This window comes from Nyctereutes procyonoides, unplaced genomic scaffold, assembly GCF_905146905.1.
Source record: "Nyctereutes procyonoides isolate TBG_1078 unplaced genomic scaffold, NYPRO_anot_genome, whole genome shotgun sequence".
Taxonomy (NCBI): Eukaryota; Metazoa; Chordata; class Mammalia; order Carnivora; family Canidae; genus Nyctereutes; species Nyctereutes procyonoides.
Genome location: NW_026575022.1, coordinates 4,636,723 through 4,657,349, shown reverse-complemented (window position 1 = coordinate 4,657,349; position 20,627 = coordinate 4,636,723). Strand labels below are relative to the sequence as shown.

The 20,627-nt window shown below is 36.2% G+C and overlaps 1 protein-coding gene and 1 pseudogene across 1 annotated transcript in view; one reads left to right on the top strand and one right to left on the bottom strand.

Moving 5' to 3' along the window:
- Positions 1 to 20,627, bottom strand: part of LOC129520989 (ephrin type-A receptor 6-like) — a 727,437-nt gene that overhangs the window by 17,836 nt on the left and 688,974 nt on the right. The window contains 1 exon segment of the mRNA XM_055342191.1: positions 5,179 to 5,304. Within this exon segment, the coding sequence (XP_055198166.1) occupies positions 5,179 to 5,304 (126 nt within the window).
- Positions 16,245 to 16,536, top strand: LOC129520876 (signal recognition particle 9 kDa protein-like; annotated as a pseudogene).

The following is a 20,627-nucleotide window of genomic DNA, read 5'->3' as shown; positions in this document are numbered from 1 at the left end:
GCAGATGCACAGACTTTCAAGGAGGAGAGTTCTCTAGGGAGAACTGTACAAATGAGTATTGATTAGGGCCTATTGGGTCCTATTTGGGATCACACAGATGGTAAGGAATACAAAAACCAGGAATGAGGAGTCCAAATGAAGGTTTTTCTTTTTTTTTCTTTTTCTTTTGCCATAGTTCACATTGTGAATATTTATTCAGGATTTTATTTTGCACATTTAATCCAGTTTTCCCTATATCTTTTAAAATTAGCTTTTGGTTTAAGTAACTACACTCACAAACGCTCATTAACACACAACTTGTTTGGGGTAATTGGCAACATTCTCAACCGCAGAAATGTATAAAATAGAAATCCTTCAATTAAAGAGCGTTTTTCCCCTTGAGGATCTCTTACTTAAAAAGTAAACCACCATCTCTTAAACTTTATATGTGTTGATTGCAAAGGTATATTGTTAAAGATAAAATAAGGCCAACTGTCGTATATACTACATACAAAAGGATAACCATCCTCAGAACTAAAGCCAAACTACAGAAATTATTTTGTTGAAATGATTAATTTTGAAATGTCAAATTATAGATCTCAAACAAAGTTACTGACCTTTTTTAGAATGCCTAAACACATAAAAAATGAAATGGTTTACTTTGATTTTTCTGAACCGCAGTTTGATTGTATTTAAAAGTTATATACTTTTCCACTGTTGAGTTCCCTTGGCATACTGAGTTAATGCCAATTTTCCTTAACTTATCATATATTCCTTCAAAGTCTGCCACTTAGTCTAATATATTTGGGCTACTGCTTTTCTGCAGTCCTCTGTATGCATCAAAATCTGATAAGATTATATTCTTAGGTCTGAGATTCTCTGCAGCTTCAACCTTACCTTATCATTCCTTACTTATTTCTCCCATCTAAACTATATGCCTTATGAATAAGAAAAAGTTTTGCCTGAATAATAATGCACGTAATATTTGTCCTGACTCCATATCAGATAGGATTTCACATGAAATATAGAAAGGAAAATACTGATAATCATGGATAATGGACTTTGAAGACATTTTAATATTGGCTCAGCTCAGTAAGTCCTTTGCTATAGAGATGGTCTAGTTGGATCTGTTATCAGCCTATAGAAAACTGGATTGTGAATTCACTCCCTGACTTGGCTAGTCAGGGGATGCTTATATGTAGATATGAAGAAGTCTGGCTATTTGAGTATAAAGCTCATCCAAATTTTTTTCAAGTGGTAAAAAAATAAATAAAAGTAAATATTATTATTAATTATATATTTAATGATTGCTCTGGTCTTTGAGTCCCCATGTGTTCACATTTCTCTCGTTATCTGATTCAGTGTAAGCAGACAGGGAGTCTCATGGGATTAATTCACTCCATTTTGCCATTTCCTTTGACCCTAATACATGGAATGCAATAGAGAGAAGCTCAGGTAAAAATGTCAAAAGAGGTATTTTATATATAGCTTTGTATCTAAAGCACAGGCAGACAAACTGTGATGGTGTTTCAGAAGAATAGTCCCTCAACAGCAAAAGAGCTTCCATGATTAACCACAAAGGAAGTATCAGGAAAATCTTGGACATTGATTACTTTCAGAATTTATCTGTTTCTAAATCCCACTGCTGCCTGTTCCTATGTTTTCTGTTTCACAGACTTGGATGGTAATTGACAAATTGTGTTAGTTTGAAGTATATGTTTGAGTTTGCATATATATATATACACATATAAAATAATCATCACATATGACTTATATTTACTTCCTTAGTGAAAAATACATCTACAATGGACAGAAAACTGCTAGAAAAAGGCAGCCTAGAATTTGTTGATCTAATCATTACCATCTAAGGACACTATTTTCTGAGTGATCATTAGGTAATGAACATGCCTTTATATTTTACTAATAAGTCTAGTTTTTAAGACACATTGTGATGTTTGGATCTTAGTATAAATTTAAGATACTACATTATGTCAGATAGTTATTGCTGTTCAGTGAGAGAAAAGACTGAAATCAGGAATCTTCCATATAGTACCTCATCACTATAACTGCATAATTTTATCTCTCAGTGACTTTATTATGCTGATTTTATTTGTACATGGTATGTGAAATGAAATGGCCAAAGACATAAAGGGTTTGGGTAGAGGCAGAGTCTGTCATAAGGTAAGCTGTGAGTCTAAGGCCCTATGCGTAATCAGTACTCTGTGGCATATAAAAATGTTCTTTCCCACGTTCAGTTACTGTTTGGCTACAGAATTAAATGAAAGAAATAACTAGATGGAGCAAAGAGGGCAACGTATTATCATTTTAGAATATATGTCTGATTACACATTTAGAAGAAGGACATCAATTCTTTTCAGGGAGGTAGAATTTGATTTTAATAGGAAAGAATACAGCAGGGAAGACTTTGATTTAAAAATATAATAGCAGTTATGTCATTCCAGCTTCACCTCTTTCAGCTTCCTTCTTCTCCTATCTTCTTTCCTCTCCTCTTTCCTGTGACTTTTCTTACTTGATTGGGTAGCTACTATATGAAAGGCATTGCATTAAATATATGACTGTACTTGCTATTCAGTTTTCAGCCAATTACTTTCTGGTGTTCTTCTCTATTTGAAACTAAGAATAATAACTCTTTCTTATGAGCTTTCTAGAAATGAGAAAGGTCATATAAATAGTCTAAACAATTGACAACAGTTACATAAATACCTACTTCAGGCTTATCTTCTTCCTGGGTCTCATGAGTCAATGATTCATTATTGCAGTCAGTGTAAAAATAACGACTATAAAAACATTGCTCCTTGAGAGCAGTGTGACATGAATGCGAAGAAGCTATTTTACACAAGACAGCATCACATATCTCATTTAAATTTGATTAAGATAAGTAACCGGGAACTAAATTAGCACCATCATCAGAAAAAGTTTTGTGATTCTTTGAATGACATAGCTAATATCTTTTGAGACCCTCGAAGTATGGTGAAATATAATCAATTGGGAGAAAGCAAATTAATTGCTGCCCGGTGGCCATCAGCCTTTGGCTAACCGTTTAAAATACCATGGTACAGGTCAAGGGAGGAACTGCTTTCTCGATGATGTCCTCGACCTGAAGGGTTATGAGTTCATCTATTAGATGGCAAAGAGATGCTTTTTAAAAATAGGAAAGAATAAACACTTATCATGATTACTGCTTCATTTCTCTTTACACAAAATTATAAAGGAAATTCTTGGGAAATAAACTGTCGATGAATGGAAGAGGATAAAAATTACCTTTGAAATTGTAGCAGTCATTACTGAAAAGTGCCAGAGGAAGTGTACAGGGATCACTTATCAAAGTGATATAAGCCAGGAAAAGTGAGTTGAGTTAATTTCAGTTTGAGGGAACAGGAACGAGTTTAGATCTATAAATTTTTTATGAAGCAATTTTGTTACACCTGATTTGTATGTAAGTCATGAAAACTGAACTGAGTTTTCTCTCCTATGAAAGCTGGAGGCAAATTTGGCTTAAAGCCGAGAAGAATGGAGTGCTAGAGTGTTCTTTTAGATCTCTCTCTAGAAAGTCGTTTCTGTGTATGTGTTATAGAAACATCACCTTTCTTCTATCATTCTCAGTGGCTAAGTGACAAGGGCTACTTATTTATTTTTTACTGGTGATGCTGAATAATTCAAGTCACTCCTGAACTCTGCAATGTCATTTCTGCCAAACATACCTAAATCCACCAAGATCTGTCATCCAGAGTTAAGGATTAAGCCATTAAACTACAAATCACCCATTCCTCAATTCCAATCACTGAGATGTTAATAACATATGTGAAAACTGTCTTTTTATATTTGCAGGTAACTGAGAGCTTAGCTTATATAGATTTTTATTTCTAGTCTTTTGCAACAACACCACAATCACCACCAACAATGACAACAGTTCTGTGCAATTGATACCAGTTTTGTTTCTAAAGAGGAAAAAAAGTGGCACTCATTAGAATTAAAATTGCTAATTTTTAATTCACAAGATTTTGGTTCCTACTCAATCAGTGGCATTGTTGGCCACAAAGCCTCCAACTGTTATCAATCAGGACTTACCCAATGATAAAACCAAATGACAGCAAAGCCTATTTATGGTTTGTTATTTTGAATGCTTTAATTAAATAGGCAAGGGTAATTGAAAAGCAACAGAAAAATATAAGCATAATAATCTTAGGCTTTGTTGGTATAATTCTGTCAAGAAAAGTAAGAAACGTGCACATTGGAATTTTGTTTTTATTGGCTTTCCTAGTGTCTTCAAATGTTCCCAGTATTGGTTGGCTGGGCCAGACCCTCTTGAATACATTGCTGTCATTACTATAATTTGTGGCATAATTATTACTTATGATAAAAAAACACAAGAATCATGATAAACAAAACTCCAAGAATCAATATCCTAACTCTATCTTGTTAAAAGACAGATAAAATATAAAGTGGGTTTGTATCCTTCATACAATGGAAGAAGGCAGCTGGATATCTTAGAGAATAAGAGGGAAAAAGCAATTTGTGACTGAAATAATACCATAACATGGATAATTCAGAAACTGATTTACTAAACTTTGAAAGTGCACTTTAAAATGCTCAAGCTCCTAACTTTTGTTTCTCTCATTAATAAAATACAGCTTTGGTCAGATTGATATTTTTAGGGGAAACAATGAATGTATTACTTTTCTTTTTCAAAAGGTTCTTCCAAATTTGCTATTTTTTGGCATTTCTTTCAATCAATTCTCTTTAGTGAAATGAAATTTTAATTAAATCTCTATAAACTTGTCCAAATATGGAATTACTCTGTTAATAACGCTGTTTTTTATTCTCTCTGGTAGCCAACTCCAAGTGGCAAAGTAGCTCAAATTTACCTTTATTTTTATTCTTGAGTTATGAAATTTGGGATTTAAAGCTCTTGTTCTTATTTATGTAAAAATTATTCTAGAAGAAGCAGCAGCATTATGCTAATTGGGTGCTCAGGTTACAGATCCTTCTTCTACTTCCTTTTACTACTTCCGCAGCATTAGATATCATAAATGTGGTCCTGCATTAGAGAAAAGTCACTTGCATTTCCTTTCAACAATATATTTCAGAAATATTTATTTTTGTCTTGTGCATCTCTCCATTGCAAACACATTCCTATTGCTGTATAAGGTGGTGGAAAACTTCACCTGAAATACCTACCAGCAGGAATCCTGGGGGGCAGAGATCCTCCCCCTGGCACTGGATGCGGGGCCTGGATGCTATTTAAAAACCCTGCCCTCAGGAAGCTGGGACAAAACGCCTCCACCCCAATGGCCGGGAAGGATCCTTTTAAGAGATAAAAATGGACAATAATCAAAATCTTCTTTGTGGAAAAGTTGTTGATCATTTAACTGGGAAAAAAAACCTAATAATTAATACACACATCAAACCTTAAAAGAAGCTATAAAATTAAAGGGAATTAAATGCATTTTATTCATAAATCTTAAAAAAATCAATCTAGCTTTTGAAAAGAAAGCTACTCTTACTAGTCACAATCAAAAACGATTTTAAAAGCATTAGAATGCTAAGATAAAATTTCTAAACCTCCATTTGACAAAGTGGATATAAATAAGTCATTGAGGTTGTCTATTTGCAGAGTCCACATCCGCATGAGTTACAGACGTGCAGAAGACAGCCACAGCGGGACCTGACATCTAAGCTGCACCGGAAGGAACGGTGCTTTGCTTTAGGTATGTCAGGAGTGGTGCTTAAAACGAGGATAACTTTTATACCGTACAGCAATTACACATGTTTCTGAAATAGTGGCAAGGACATCAATATGTATGACTCTTAATTTGTTATCCTTTTCTCTTCGGGAGAAGACGTGAGAGTTTGCAAAGGTAGAACCACATGCTTTTTCACTTTAGAGAAGCCTATTAGGAAGCAAAACCACCAAAAGTAAACTACTTGGAAGTTTATCCATAAGATTCTACATAGATTGTAGAATAAAAGGAACAGCAGAGCTGGAAAGGACATCGGCGATCATCCCGTGAAAAGATCCTCATTTCACAGACTTGCAAACGGAGGCGTGCAAAGGGGAAGTGATGTCGCTTAGCTGGCAGACTCCAGGGACAAAATCTTTCCACTACAGATTAAAAATAAATAATGAGCTACTTCCCGTGTGGGAGATTGCTATTCTCTGAATATGCATTAGAAACCCTGCAGTTTGGAATAATGGCATTGCAGTGTGGTGCCTCGATGACCTGCAAGACACTGAAGTCATTCAGAAGAAAATTTCATATCCGTGTACTCTCAGTACTGGTAAGCACTGGTAATTGATACGGTGTATCTACGTTTAATCACAATCATACACTACAAGCAAAGTACCACTGATGGTGGTAACGAATGCAGAGCATTCGGGGCCTCTGAAACCCCGACCAGGCCCAGCAGTTTCCAGATAAAGAGATTTGGGATCAATCCTCCCACACTCCGTTTTAGCAAGTCATGAATTTGTGAATAGACTTCATTCTGTTCCTTGACACAAATTTTCTACCTAAAATACATTAAAATTTAAAGCCTCTTTGGACTCTGATCAGGATTAAAGGGACCTGGTATACCATACTGCATACAACTTGCTTCTATGGAGAGAGTTGTTACTAAAGAAAAAACAGCATTTCTTAGATTTTCAGAGATGTTTTAACGGGTGAGGCCTATTCCTTGGACATTGGATTAAAGAAAGGATAGAAAGAGTCATATACTGTAAATAAACTCGTTTTGCTGTTGATTCTATGAGGCTTTAGTAAAAAGGTCCAGCAGGGTTTGAGTCCCTTAAACATTAGGAGATATGGCTAAAGGGCCAAGTAGTGGGCCAGAAAGTGTTCTGAGGTAACTTCTGCTGAACAGTGAATTTAATTTCTATTACGGGGGGGTATCTAACATTGAGCACAAATACGCCCCCAGGTACACATGTCCCATGCTGCAGTGTTTCAACGTTGTCTGAGGAGCATCACTGAATACCAGGTAGAGATAATTATATATTTATACTGCATTCTTAAAGTTACAAAAGAAATGGTGATTTTACTTCAGAGAAAGTAATAAATTATAAGAAATTTAGAGTTTTATTACAGGCTGTGAAAAACAGAAATATTCCAATTGTAGCTGATTATGAATTTATTGGAGCCAAGTGACAGGAAGCTTGGTTCAAGACTACTAGATTGTAAAGAAAAAGAATAACATAATCATGCACAGGAAAGAAAAAAGGAATATGAATATAATTATCTTAAAGGAAATTTGAAGAAAAACAAAAGCATTTAGAAGGGACTTTAATGTTAATATGCTTCACATTTAGAGGTTTTTATTTTTGTTTTTGCTACTTTTGCCATATTACTTGAAACTGTTAACTTAGAAAAGATGCCCATTATTTCAACTCCTTGAAAGAAACAAAATACAAATATTATTTTATTGCTATGATTACACTGATTACTATTTTTCTGGTTATGACAGCCTGTCACATTTAATAACAGCTTTCATTTTCCTAAACTTGCTGCATCATTCATAATGGCTTTGTTATGTTTCTTTACTGTGGGTTAAAAGGTCTTTCATTTATTGTGGCATCTCTTCCTTAAGGAACTGTCATTTATATATATATATATATATATATATATATATATATATATATATGAAACAAACAAACAGAAAATCTGGTGTACATGAATACATATTCAGTTGAAATATCATATTATATGCTAATAATGTCTTATCATGTTTCTCTTTTGGGTCAGTCATGTCAGTAGAGATTGCACGAAACACTACAGCTCTGTTTTCACAACTCAATAATGAAGGTGAATTTATTCTTTGTTATAATTCTCTTATCTCATAATCTACAAGGAATTAAGTTCAGGAACCTTTTGGGATTTGATATCAAATAATTTTAGTCTGGTTGCTGTATTGTTTAACTTGCTGGCTCTTGATGTTTCTTCTTCTTTTTTTAATCAGTAATTGTAACAAAATAAAAGAGAGACACACACAAACCAAGAAACAGACTCTTAACTAAAGTGAACAAACTGATGGGTTACCAGAGGGCAGGTGGGTGGGGGGATGGGTGAGATAGGGGATGAGGATTAAGGAGGCACTTGTGATGAGCACCCAGGTGATGTATGGAAGTGCTGAATCACTATAGTGACTAACATTACACTGTACTGGAATGAAAACAAGTAAGAAAATTACAAAATAAATAAGCAAGTATAGAACTTATTAATTAATTACTTTGTAGCCAAAGAACAAACAACAGCTAATATCTGTAGCGGAAAAAATGTAAATGTCCATCAGTATTTTGTTTTTAGTTGCGTTCAGCAGACTAAGTATTTGTCAGTATAAATTAGGTTTTTTGTTGATGAGAGTATCCTTCCCTTTCATTACAAGTTTGAAATATAAGATGTGTCACTTCATGCATGCTTTTGTAAACCTCAAATCAGTGACTTTCCAGTTTGTTAGTGATTATCAGTCAGTGGGTTAAAGACACCATATTGGATATTAGCATCATATTGTCTCTAAAACAGAACTGTCAGATAGTCAGGCATCCTGTGTTTTTATTTGCGAAATCTCACAACCCTAACTCAAATATAATTTCGCACACTTTTTTTTAAAGATTTTATTTATTTATTCATGAGAGACAGAAAGAGAGAGAGAGAAGAGAGAGGCAGAGACACAGGCAGAGGGAGAAGCAGGCTCCATGCAGGGAGCCGGATGTGGGACTTGATCCTGGAACTCCAGGATCACACCCTGGGCCAAAGGCAGGTGCCACTGAGCCACCCAAGGGATCCTTATTCTTACACTTTTGATTACCAGACTAACAAAAGGCACTCTTAACTACCTGCAAATGGTGAATTAGCTTAAGTCACTGGCTACAGGAGTTGGTGATTTTTCTATCCTTGAGTAGTTTGTTGGTTGTCGATGTCCCATAGGGAGTTCTGCAAATGATGACTGGGGAAGACATTATTTTAGTGAGTGAGGGTCAGGATGTATGTGAAAGGCATTGCAATAACTGGTATATTTCCTGCACAAAGGAGAATTTCTCTCAAATGCTAGCAGTACCACTGGGAAACACTGTATGAGAGGACATCCTAAAAAATCATGTTTGCTACTGACCACAATGTAAAAAAAGCAAAAGTTAAAAAAAAAAAAAAAGCAAAAGTTGACATGACCTGAATTTTGACATCTGGTTTGATCAATTAGTGGAGGATTCTGATTACCTATATTTTTGAAAGTAATCGGGCCTATAGAGTAACCAGTTTTTAAAGCATTATAATAAAATACATTTAACACTTAAACTCAGAGACAAAAATCTCATTTTCAATTTGATTTGCAGTAGCCTCTTTGAAATAACTTTACCTTTGGAAATTAGGTATCATTAAGAATTTGTGTAAAAAGAGGACTATGACTTTGAACTCTTCATGCCTTATTTTCTTCATACACAAAATGAAAATAACAACTGACCCTACCTAATGGGGCTGTATGTAAGGATTAAATAAAAGTAAATAATCATAAGACAATATTACTATTATTGTTATTATTATTATTTTAAATATTTTATTTTATTTATTTATTTATTTTTTTAAAATAAATTAATTTTTATTGGTGTTCAATTTACCAACATACAGAATAACACCCAGTGCTCATCCCGTCAAGTGTCCCCCTCCGTGCCCGTCACCCATTCACCCCCACCCCCCGCCCTCCTCCCCTTCCACCACCCCTAGTTCATTTCCCAGAGTTAGAAGTCTTTATGTTCTGTCTCCCTTTCTGATATCTCCCACACATTTCTTCTCCCTTCCCTTATATTCCCCTTCACTATTATTCATATTCCCCAAATGAGTGAGAACATACACTGTTTGTCCTTCTCCGATTGACTTACTTCACTCAGCATATTATTCATGCACTAGAGACACAGAGAAAGGCAGAGACACAGGCAGAGGGAGAAGCAGGCTCCATGCAGGGAGCTTGATGCAGGACTCTATCTCAGGGCCCTGGAATTCACAACCTGAGCCGAAGGTAGACGCTCAATCGCTGAGCCACCCAGGCATCCCCAAGACGATATTATTAAATCGTCCTAATTATCTTTTAAGAGAGAGTGAGCAGGGGAGGGGCAGGGAAGAGAAGGAATCCTAAGTAGGCTCCACACCCAGTACAGAGCAATCTCACAACTCTTGAGATCATGACCTGAGCTGAAATCAAGAGCCAGACACTTAACCGACTGAGCCCTCGACATGCCCTAACAGTCCTATTGTTTTAAAAAGAAAAACCTCTGGGTGAGAAATTGAGGTAAACTGATGAAGTTTTTCTAATGAAGAACTACCTGCCTCTGCCCACATACACAGACAAAAACCTAACAGAAGAAATTCCTTCTTTGAAAATGACATATCAATAATTTAATTTTGCCTGAAAATTTTCATAAAGGCAACATCCCTATAATATGAATTTTTTGAGATGTGGCTCTTTCAAATTATTTCCATCTGGTTTTATTTTTGCAGATATCCAATCTGATCTATGTGTAGATAAAGAATATCTAAATTCAGTTAAAGACAGTTTAGGATTGTAAACTTAAATACATGCACACATGTGTATCAAATACATTATGAATAAAATATACTCATAATACTCCCTGTGGAAGATGCTCAAACATTTTCATTGAGGTGTGGGATCAGAGAATTTTGTAGAATGCTTGTTTAAACAATAAAACAGTGAGAAAAATGCTAAAGCATTCATGAAGTAAAACAATTACCTCCCTGAGCTTGAACATTTAGGGCAGGGCCTTGATTTCACCTGGCCCAAGGCAGTGAGGAATCCAAGCTGCACCTTATACAGTGGTTCTCAACCTGGGATACCCATTAGGGAATAGGTATCAAAGGTCCAGGCAAACACACAGAACACACAGAAAATGGGAAATCCGTGTTTTCTACTCCTAAAATGAGTTCTCCCTCAAGTACAATGTGAAATGCAACGGTGATCTAATCTGATATAAAAAGAGCACAAAAAGTCCTAAATGTATAGTGCTTTATGTATATTGTGCATGTGTGGTATGATTATTATTTGAAATCAAGTACCAAAGTAATCTAAACTTGTAATCAGATCCTAAATTGATATACTTTATACTATTAGTATAAAAGTGAATATTTTTTCAAAAAATTCTAATCTTAATCTTTTTATATTTGGGCTTTTAAAAAATATAAAAAACATATCAGAGTAAAGCAGAAGATATATATAACATAAATTAATTAATATTCATAGAATGGAGTTGGGATTCAAACATGTTTACTGAGAGGGGCGTGACGATTTCAGGGAGCTAAGAGTTGAGTATGAATGCATTCAGAGCAGTAGAGATCCTTTCTTCAGCCTTAAGAATCCAGTATCCAGTTCTGGAACTGGCACACAGCAGCTACTCCATGACTGCGTGGCTTAGATTAATGATGGTACCTCTGAGCTATAGTGTGAATAACTTCAGAGTTGGTGATAACATAGTCTGTTAAAGCAAATGCTACGTCAAGGGCTGTTTTTCCTGAGGAATGCGCACTTCAGAACCTTCAAAGATTCTCTACTCTTTCTCTATCTATCTATCTATCTATCCATCTATCTATCTATCATCTATCTATCTATCTATCTATCATTTCACTTATCCTTTGTCAGTGTGTTTCCTTTCACCCCTTGTGCATCTCACGTTTTCTCTCCTGTGTGCCTCTCTTCTATTTCTGTTACCATGATTTATAGATTACACATTTCTCTCCTCCACTGAGAGAAGTAAAAGAAAACCATAGGCCTCTTGTTTGTTTGAACACATGCTTCCTAATTTTCTCAGACTCTGAGTTACATCACCACTGAAGGAAGACCAGTAGCAGTAAAAAGAGTCCTTTTCATGCAAGGCATTAAACGAATGTATTTTTATTCCACAGAAACCTCTATTTAGATCTCTTTATTTAATAACATGCAGTCTAGGAAAAAAACTAAGCTGTTATGCCTAATTTAGCAGAGAAAAGATTCCTGCCTTATTTTGATGAATGAGGTGGGCTGGCTGGGACCCCAACCTACCCTGCTCTAACTTGATCAGACGCAGCACAGAGTAGGGTTTCAATAAAGGCAATATGGATTGAAAAACTGATCAAATGAAAAGCGACAGATTGCTCCTTAGGCAAATATCTTGCTAGGATCTAAGGAAGTATTCAGGCTGCTCAGTTGCTTCCTAGGCCAATAGTAACCTTCTAATGACCAGATGAGAGCTAATTTTCAATTAGGCTTAACATGTGAAGGAGAACCATTTACATTAATAAATAACCCATTCATAGACTTATTCATTTGTTTGGTAAACATTTATTGAAGCACCTATTTTTTTTTAACTTGGCACTATAACACACATTTCTAGTACAAAAAGAGGAAATCAATTTTTGATGGGACACTATTACTTTCAGGAAATGATTCTTTTTTTTCCCCACAGGAAGTGATTCTAACTAAGCTAAGCCAAACTTATAATTACAAAATTTTTTCCATTTCCTAAATTATTATAAATGGAAATATGCCTACAATTATATTAGTATTTTCCTGGTTAGCTAACTACACAGCTAATCTCCATGAAGATATTTCAGCACCAAATACAATTAAAGATCATGCAACCATTACTGTTTTGTTTTTTTACTTTTTTTTAATCCTTCAGGTCACTGCAATATGAATTTTATAGATTTCTCATCTTGTTGTTGTTCAATAGGTCACTATAAAAGTATTGAAGCAAAAAGGGCAGCTTCATGGCTAGATTTTTATGAGTTATTTCTGCAGTGCTTTTAAAAAGAAAATTTCAGCTTTCCTGAGTTATTTTTAAACTTATAGGATATGTATGATAAAATTATGGTTGCTGCAATTTTTTAAAAACTACTGCATTAACTAAGAGAATTAAGATATTTTGAAGCCGATCAAAATAAGACATTTATTAAAAATACATTTTAATTTGTACTTAAAATAGACATTCTTTGACTTTTTAAAAACAAATATTTTAAACATCTGAATTTCATCATTTGTAAAATGATAATCTTGCACTAGAACTTCTCTAAATTTCCTTTAAGTTCTAAAAGTCTATTTATATAATTTGTATTCCATTTGTTATATTGAATTAAGCCTGTCTTTCTACCACATATGGATTATGTTCAGTGGTCTTACCTATGTATGTGGTGGGACTTGGAGTCTTAATTACCAAAAAAGTGTTCTGACTAAATCTGCAATACGCCAATACATCCATCAGTTTTAATAGTGAAAATGCCTAAGATTGAGACCAGAATTTTGATCCTACCATTCATTAGCTGGTCCATCATGGGTAGGTTTTCTAGTTTCTCTGCTATTCGATTTCTTCATTTGGAAAATGTAGCTGATAATAAACATATTGCTTTTATTGGTTTACTGAAGACCATACGGGAAGTGCCTATTAGTGGCTAACAGTAAATGTTCAATAAATAGGGGATAAATATTATCTTCCTTAATTCCCTAAACTTGACCTACCATTACATGTCTCCATCCTCCATGATATCTCCCGTCTCTTGGAAGGCCCTTCTGCCCCCCTGGTCTGTGTCAAAACATGCCTGACATACCCACGGAGAACTCACTGGTCTTTCCTCTGTGCTTCTATATAATCTTAGCTACTAGAATAAAGGTACAACACCTTCGTAGGTACAGTATTTATTTGTTTACAATTTTGCAATACCAAATGCAAATGCCCTTAGGGCCCATCAGGCACTATCAATTAATTATTATATCAAATTGATGAGAAAGACATTGAGTCAAAGGATGAAAACTCTGGCTAAGGGCAACAAATTCAGGTGTTTTAAAGAACACTTGTAGGGGCACCTGGGTGGCTCAATCTGCCTTTGGCTCAGGTCATGATCCCGGGGTCCTGGGATCAAGTCCTGCATGGGACTCCCCACATGGAGCCTGCTTCTCCCTCTGCCTGTGTCTCTGTCTCTGTCTCTGGGTTTCTCATGGATAAATAAAGAAAATCTAAATGTGAGACAAGATTCCATCAAAATCCCAGAGAAGAACTCAGGCAACACCCTTTTTTAACTTGGCCACAGTAACCGGAGAAGGACAAACAGTGTATGTTCTCATTCATTTGGGGAATATGAATAATAGCGAAAGGGAATATAAGGGAAGGGAGAAGAAATGTGTGAGAAATATCAGAAAGGGAGACAGAACATAAAGACTTCTAACTCTGGGAAATGAACTAGGGGTGGTGGAGGGGGAGGAATGTGGGGGTGGGGGTGAATGGGTGACGGGCACTGAGGGGTACACTTGACGGGATGAGCACTGGGTGTTATTCTGTATGTTGGTAAATTTAACACCAATAAAAATTAATTTATAAAAAAAAAATCTTAAAAAAAAAAAAGGAACACTTGTGGAAATCAAATAAAATACAGCTCTTAGCTGACTTCAGCCTGTGGGTTGCCATCAAGTGACTTCTGGTTTATGTGCTTGTCTCCTTTATTAGGATTTGATCTCTTAAGAACAGGGACAAGTCATGCATGTCTTATTCTCCTCTATATGTCCAATCCCAGAGCTTGTACATAGTAGGAGCTCAATGTAATATTTATTGAGTTGAATTAAGATCATATTTATATGAATAGCTCAAAGGCAGTTTGACATTATCTGGACATATAATAGACTGAATTTTCTTGATGTCAGAGATTTTAAAACCATGTACACTCTAATAGTATAAATATCCCCCAAACTGTGTATAATTATTAAAGTTCAATGAGATTTATGACTTTCCACTTTTAATACTTATGAAGAGCCAATAGTTAGGAACAAGGGACAACATCTGAAGAATTCTAAAGAATATATAAAATTAAAAAAAATTAATTCTAGAGTTCTTTTATCTAGGAAATGGTGAAGGGGTGACCTGAACTTGAAAGGTATGCCTTCCTGACTGAGTCACCGCACAAGGCCTTGGTTGGCAGACTGCTTCTCAGGCTTTTCTTTCTGGGGTCAGACTTTGAAATGATATGTTTTTTTAAAAAAATGCTTTTACACCTCAAGTGCCAAGGTGTAAGCTAAGAAGCTGTTAAGCAGCAGTTATCAATGCATATGAGAGCTAGATCTATTTAGCTTCACAACCAAAGTGTGCTATGTATTTAATATTTATGAACTATGGGTGTATCTGTCACATTATTAAAGGGAAGTTTGTATCTTTAGTATACTTGGTAAAGAGGTCATGAGGCAGGCTGCCTTTGCCTCCTTTGTGATTTTCCATGGTGGCCTTCAGTTGGGACTAGCCGTTGGTTGCTAGCATACACCCTGCTGTCGGGTATATCACATTGTTGTCTCTCTTGCACCAAGTATGAAAGAGAATGTTCTGGATTTAGTTTCACATCCAGATATTGATGACAACATCATTGGTAGTCTTTAATCTATAAACAAATGTGTTAAAACATACCAAACATATCTTACTTAAGGTTGAGATATTTAAATTCCTTTTAAAGATTTTTTTTTTTTTAGCTTTTTAAGGTTAGGATGGTACTGATTCAGAAGAAGGCAAACCAAGAAACAGACTTTTTAAGTATAGAAAACAAAATTATGGTTAGCACAGGGAGGTGCATGGGGGGACAGGTAAAATAGGTGATGGATTAAGAAGGGCACTGGGGTTGAGTACTGGGTATGTAAGTACATGGTGAATCACTACACTGTACACTTGAAATTAATATTACACTGTATGCTAACTAACTGGAATCTAGAGAAAAAGTTTAAGAAAAAAAGAATGGTACTTATTTGGCATCTACATGGTATGGATTAGATGGCAGGACAATTTAGTTTAGCAATTATCATTTTGAGAATTTGGTCTTGAAAATAATCAAGGAACACAGTAAGTCTTGAAAATAATTGAGAGTAGCCAATAGAGAACAAGAGTAATCAATACCCTAATGACTTTACATCAATTCTGATACCATAAATGTATGATTGGCATAGCACTGTGATGATAGTTGTCATGGCAAAGATGTGTCCACCTTCCCAGGTAGCCACTTTGTGCTCGAGGTAAATGGGTGGGATTTCCTTCCTTGTCCCCACATGCATAGTGTAAACACTGAGGTGAACACCTTCCTGAGTCCTTCTTGTTCAGATCATGTTACTCCTCATTAAAAAGTTTACAACCTCACCACTGCCGAATACAAACACAAGGAATAAATGTGGATTCAGAGGTACATGGCCTGGTTGCACTGCCTCTAGTCCAGGCCATGACTCGCTTCCTGTTCTATCATGGACTCATGATGCTGCAGTACCAGACTCGGGAGGAAACCAGTTTCTTGGCCAAGAAACTCTACCTTGTCAGTCCTATGAAGTCATGTGTCTTCTCAAATATAGACATTCTAATGGGAGTTTGTATATTAAATAACAAATGATTTCATTTGTTTGGTGTATAGAATAGACCAAGCTCAAGATACAAGGAAAATTGAGAAATTCTATAGTCAACAAATGCGACTTATGGCAGCCGAGGGATCCCACAATGTTGCCTTGGAAATAGACAGAATGATTGGAAAAGACTGTTTGTCATATGCTTAGGCAGTAAATATCTTTCAAATCTGAGAAAGTATTGGGACAAAATATTTTATGTAACTAAGTAGGCTATTCAGAAGCTTATGATAGATCATTCTTTTTTTTTTTTCGTATTTTGTTTTCTAATGTTTACTTTAGAGAGCCAGGAATGTAAATGCTTTCAGTTAAAAAGCATTTATTTAGTCTTGGAAATCAAACAGGAAATCATCTATCATCTATCCTGGAAACTTTTTGTACATTATCTGATGTTGGGCAAAATATATAAATATTCTCTGGTAATTTTGTATCAGTAATTTGAAAATGAGATATCAATTCTTCCTTAAGTTTGGTTATGTTGTCTTTATTTTTTAATTTTTAAAAATATTTTATTTATTAATTCATGAGAGACCCGGAGAGAGAGAGAGGCAGAGACACAGGCAGAGGGAGAAGCAGGCCCCATGCAGGGAGCCCGATGTGGGACTTGATCCCGGGTCTCTAGGATCACACCCTGGGCTGAAGGTAGCACTAAACCACTGAGCCACCCAGGCTGCCCGTTATTTTGTCTTTAAAAGAAAATTAAATGTAACCATTTTATTGGTTTGATCTATTTCTTTGAAAGCATAAAATTTGTGCTGATGATGACTAACAGATATAAAAATACAATAATAACTGGAATTGATTGCATGGAAGTATACCTATCTATGTAGCATAGTGTCCATTATTTCTTAAAGTAATTGTAAAAACAAAAATGCTTTACCTTAAGTTTTCCAAATCTATTTATTTATTTATTTATTTATTCATTTATTTATATATTTATTTTTAATTTTAAGTTTTTTTTTTAAAGATTTTACTTATTTATTTATGAGAGACACACAGAGAGGCAGAGACATAGGCAGAGGGAGAAGAAGCAGGCTCCATGGAGAGACCCTGATGTGGGACTCCATCTCAGGACCCCGGGATCATGCCCTGAGCCAAAGGCAGACGCTTAACCACTGAGCCATCCAGGCAACCAAATTTTCCAAATTTAAACTATATTTTTAAATATAAAAGATTCATACTATCACTAACTTGTTGAGCAAGGACTTACTTGAATCTAGTTTTCCATATTCAGAATAACTGCAGTTATTTTAAAAGCATGATGATCACTAATGGACTGAAACCACATTAGAGAAATATTTGCCACATAGTTCCCATTTATATTTCAAAGGGCTAAGGGGTTTTTGAACTGTTAAATCTATGCACAACTCTATGACAGCCCTGGCCATTTCTCTCTTAACCAAAGAGATAAGCATGATTATTATAACTGTCATGCTTTCTATTAAACTGAAAGTATATTATTTGATATCTATCTTATATTTGGAGCCTGATTTTTACTGTTCACATGTTGATGACATTAAAATATTTTTTGTTAAAAAAATCGTTACAAAAATTCTTGACTTTTTACTACAAATGCAGTAGAATTTTCATTGTTATTTAAATGCATTGCTCACTCCTTCCAGCACCAAGTCAGAATGCCCCCATCTCGGCCTCAGCATTCTAAAGGCCCAGCTTAAGTGCCACCCCTTTTAATAGGCATTCTGTTTTCTCATGGCTGGAATAACCTTGCACTCATCTGTGCTCCCTCAGGAGGAGGGCTATACAGCTGCCATGGAAAGAACATAGGTACTCGAGTCAGTGGGACTAAGTCTCAAGAGTTTGATGTGCCTCTAATGCAACTCATTTCAAATCCCTGAGCATCGTTTCTTATTTTGGTAATGTGTGGGAAACAGTCTGTTATGAGGACAATTATACAAGATGGTGTTTTTATTTTAATTTTTAAAAAAGATTTATTTATTTGAGAGAAAGAGAGAGAGAGAGCGAGCATGGGGAGGGGCAGAGGGAAAAAAGAGGGAGGGAAAATCCTCAGCAGACTCCCCCTGAGTTCAGAGCCTGACACAGGGCAGGGTTCCATCCCAGGACCCTGATATCATGATCTGAGCTGAAACCCAAAGTTGGAGGCTTAACTGGCTAAGCTCCCTGGGCACCCCTACAATATGGTGCTTTTAAAAATGTCTGGCACCAAGCATTCACTCCCATAAGGCCTCCCTACCTAATATTCTTGACTCTTTTCCCTCCATGGTTATATACTATGGCATTTTTCCTTGTAGTACAATTTTTTCTGTGGTGACATTGCTTACAATGAGCTCCTCAAAGAGCTTCTCATTTTTGTATTTCCAGCAGAACTTGGCCTGGTTGCTGTGTAGAGGAGCCGATTGTGAAGGTAGTTTTTAAACACACGAAGTATGAAGCATAAGCATGTCTCCTTGACTCATGACAATGCTACGGATGGTTTTAACAGAAACTTCTAAGGCTGGAAGGACAAAATCCATGCAAGTGGTTTAACGAGTTAGTCAAAATGAGTCATAAAAATGTCATGACCTGTAAAGCCATTCTCTCTGGCTCAGATGTTCTTTACTCTCAGACAGACAGATGGATCATGACACAGCCAGCCAGCCACACGGCCTCTATACATAACCCTCTACTTCATTTATTTTGGGTTTTCTATATGTTTCTCTATGCCCTCTCATTTCTGTGTTTAAGGGACAAAGAGAGAAAATCTCAAGAGCAGAACAATCTTGACTGTTCAAGCCCAAGAGAACAGTGTGACATAGAACTAGAGATGATATTCTCTGAAGGAGACACTGACTCACCATTTGTTCTTTGCGGGCTGAATTCTCCCGGCAATGAGCCAGCAAATTTGACCACAGCCTGAAACAAACTAATAACAGTGTGTTGGGTATCTATCTCTAAACATGATAGTGTGAAATGGGCTTGAAAAGAGTCAGGCCTTATTCAGTTTCATGTATCTCTTAATTTTTATTGAGGCTATTCCTTTTTTTTTTTTAAGATTCTATTTATTTATTCATGAGAGACACAGAGACGGGCAGAGGCATAGGTCAAGGGCAGGCTCCCTGCGGGAAGCCCGATGTGAGACTCGATCCCAGGACCCTGGGATCACTCCCTGAGCCAAAGGCAGGCGCTCAACCACTGAGCCACCTAGGTGCCCTGAGGCTACTCCTATGTTTTAATGGGATGCCTCTGGGAATGATATTAACTTCCAGATCTGATCTGAGGTAACACTTACCGCTGATAATAAGGGAGAAAAAGAGAAGCCAGCTAAAAGAAGCCTGATTTTATCAATCTTAAGTCACATGAACTTGGCATGTTCCTACTGCTTAAAATCATTAGCTCCACTGACAACCCTCCCCAGCCCCTTGCTGGGCCGCCATTTCACTACTGCTTACCATTAGGCTATTCTTGGCAGGCTATCGAGCTGAGTTCAAACTAAGGGTCCAGGTACATCCTTTTCTATAAGGATTGCTGAAGGAGATTCATGGATTGAATAGAGAGAAAAATGAGAAAGAGAGAGCTAGCAGGTGTTGTTCACTGTTGAAAACACCCCTATCTACAATGGAATATTCCTCAGCCATTAGAAACGACAAATACCCACCATTTGCTTCAACGTGGATGGAACTGGAGGGTATTATGCTGAGTGAAGTAAGTCAATCGGAGGACAAACAGTGTATGTTCTCATTCATTTGGGGAATATAAATAATAGTGAAAGGGAATATAAGGGAAGGGAGAAGAAATGTGTGGGAAATATCAGAAAGGGAGATAGAACATAAAGACTCCTAACTCTGGGAAACGAACTAGGGGTGGTGGAAGAGGAGGAGGGCGGGGGGTGGGGGTGAATGGGTGACGGGCACTGAGGGGGGCACTTGACGGGATGAGCACTGGGTGTTATTCTGTATGTTGGTAAATTGAACACCAATAAAAAATTAATTTATTAAAAAAAAGGAAAACACCCCTATTAATGTATTTTTCAGAGCCAATTCCAAAGCAATTTCAGACCCTTGTATTATTAGATTACTGGTTCACTTAACATACATGCTTTTTATTACATTTTAAATATTGGCTTGGATGTAAATTTGGGTAGTTTGCTAAGATATTCTAGTGGTGGTGCGTGATTATAGCTTCTCGGACATAGTGACAGTGTGAGAGGAATGGCAGTTTCTGACATGATGTATCTGGAGAGGAAAACATTTGGAAGCAGTTTGAGTGCATTTTATTTCTGCATG